Genomic DNA, 2090 nt, shown 5'->3' with positions numbered 1-2090 from the left:
CGTAGAGAGACGGCAAGAGCTCAAGAAACGACTGTTAATCGTGGGAGGAACTCTGTTCTGGACAGCGGGCATCGCAGCCCTGGTTCCCGTGTCATGGGTCGCCCACGTGACAGTGCAGGAGTTCTGGGATGAGACCATGCCTGAGATCGTGCCCAGGTGGGAGTTCGGGGAAGCGCTCTTCACTGGCTGGTTTGCTGGGTTCTCTCTCCTCCTAGGAGGGTGTCTGCTCAACTGTGTGGCCTGCTCCACTCATGCTCCTTTAGCTTCCGGCCACTACGCGGTGGAAGAAACGCAGACTCGGTGTCTATACCTGGAAAATGGAACTGCAGATCTGAACGTGTAACTTTGACAAGCTCAGAGAGACGTATTCTCTGCATCAACTCTGACGTAGGGGTCCACATGAGAAATGGGTCTTTGTCATGTAACTAAATCTGTGCTGCTCACATTTTCTCATTTAATAACTATTTTTCTATCCTAGAGTTCTCCAATCCTCCCAAACTATGGAGAAGAGGCAATCTTATATCTAAAAGAAAATTATTACGTTAAGCATTTCATAGGTGTGAGCAACAAAATTTCATTGATCTGGTTATTTAAATCAAAATGTGGTGGTGGTTGTCCGAGGTAGTATTAAGCTTTAATGTGTTAATTTTATATTAGGAACTTTTTTGTTTTTGTTGGTAGCTGGAAATGATAACTAGTTTGTTTCCTAAAGAGAAAAACTAACAAACTGAAATCTTTTAAGCATTCTATACTGGCAAAACCAAAGGTTAAGCCGAGTCCAAAGTGTTAGTTCCACAATGATTACTTTAATCTTCTTTGCTCAGAGGTGGTTTGTGTTTAGGAAATTACAACACACGCTGTGTGACAGGGTTTTATGAGGCTTAAAGGTTTTTAGTACATCATGATACTCTCAGATTCAAAATACTGGCCAGTCTCCTCTCTTGTCTCTTCCCTCAAAAGCTTCATATTTAAAAAAGATAAAACAATTAAAAAAATTTTTGCATGACGAGATATTGACAGTTCATTTGCCCTAACAAAAACTTTCTTGGTTCGATGAAAAATTACAAGCTTGAGGATGTATATACTTTAGTGGTGCATCACGAGAGTTTGATTTTAACCTACGAAGTTCTATTGTTTAACTTTTCCACAACATAGAAAGTATATTTAAGCAAAGGAAAAAAAAAAAGTGTTTATGCACACATGTATAAATTTGACAAAAAGGCATGTGGGTATACAGACTTGGTATTTAGTTCAATATTGTTTCATATGTTATGTATGTATTTTTTAAAATAGGCTTGATTTAAGGTCTAGAGGGATTTCTGATAAGATTGATTTATTTGGTTAAGAAATACTTTCCTTGAACCTATTTTTTAAAAAATGATAACACTCAGTATTATCACAATATGTGTACTAAAATGTGAGAACTATAACAGATGAAAATCAGACAGGACCAATTAGTAAGATATAAAGCTGGAGGAGTTGAACCAAAACTGTCAATTAAACATGGTGCATTTAAACTTAAGTTTTTGAGTTGTAAGAAAGGTTGGGAACAACATGAAAGCCATTTAGACATTAACAATAAAAGGAGGGTTATTACTATTCAATGTTATTTTGGGGACAAACTATTAAACTAGAAAATTGATCTTGGCCACACCTTGGCATTATTGGTTTACAGAATTATTTCCCTATCCTTTTCTGAAACCTATTCAACGTGGAATCAAACAATAGCGACTCTGCCAAGAATCCTCCTATACACACAATGAAAAAATATTTCTTCGTTCTGCAAATGATAACCCAAGTATCACACTTTTCACAGACACCGAAAGGCAGGAGTTAGTTTGGCTAAAGCTCGCAGGACTTTATGATGGCTTTAATATTTAGAACTGTGGTACAATTAGCTGGAATTTTATTATCTTTGCTGGGATGGGTTTTATCCTGTCTTACAAACTACCTGCCACACTGGAAAAACCTCAATCTGGACTTAAATGAGATGGAGAACTGGACCATGGGACTCTGGCAAACCTGCGTCATCCAAGAGGAAGTGGGGAGGCAATGCAAGGACTTTGACTCCTTCCTGGCTTGCTGCACTC

At 38.2% G+C, this 2090-nt stretch overlaps 2 protein-coding genes across 2 annotated transcripts in view; both read left to right on the top strand.

Annotated features, from left to right (window-relative positions):
* Window positions 1-368, top strand: part of LOC102885516 (putative claudin-24) — a 1378-nt gene extending 1010 nt beyond the window's left edge. Inside the window, exon 1 of the mRNA XM_025049996.1 lies at window positions 1-368. This exon is cut by the window's left edge and continues 1010 nt beyond it. Within this exon, the coding sequence (XP_024905764.1) occupies window positions 1-343 (343 nt within the window). The 3' untranslated portion in view covers window positions 344-368.
* The window catches only part of CLDN22 (claudin 22), a 3036-nt gene continuing 1304 nt past the window's right edge, over window positions 359-2090 (top strand). Inside the window, exon 1 of the mRNA XM_025049995.1 lies at window positions 359-2090. This exon is cut by the window's right edge and continues 1304 nt beyond it. Coding sequence (XP_024905763.1) covers window positions 1862-2090 — 229 coding nt within the window. The 5' untranslated portion in view covers window positions 359-1861.

This window comes from Pteropus alecto, unplaced genomic scaffold, assembly GCF_000325575.1.
Source record: "Pteropus alecto unplaced genomic scaffold, ASM32557v1 scaffold24, whole genome shotgun sequence".
NCBI lineage: Eukaryota > Metazoa > Chordata > Mammalia > Chiroptera > Pteropodidae > Pteropus > Pteropus alecto.
Note: the sequence above shows the minus strand (reverse complement) of the source record. Positions and strands in the feature narration are given on the sequence as shown.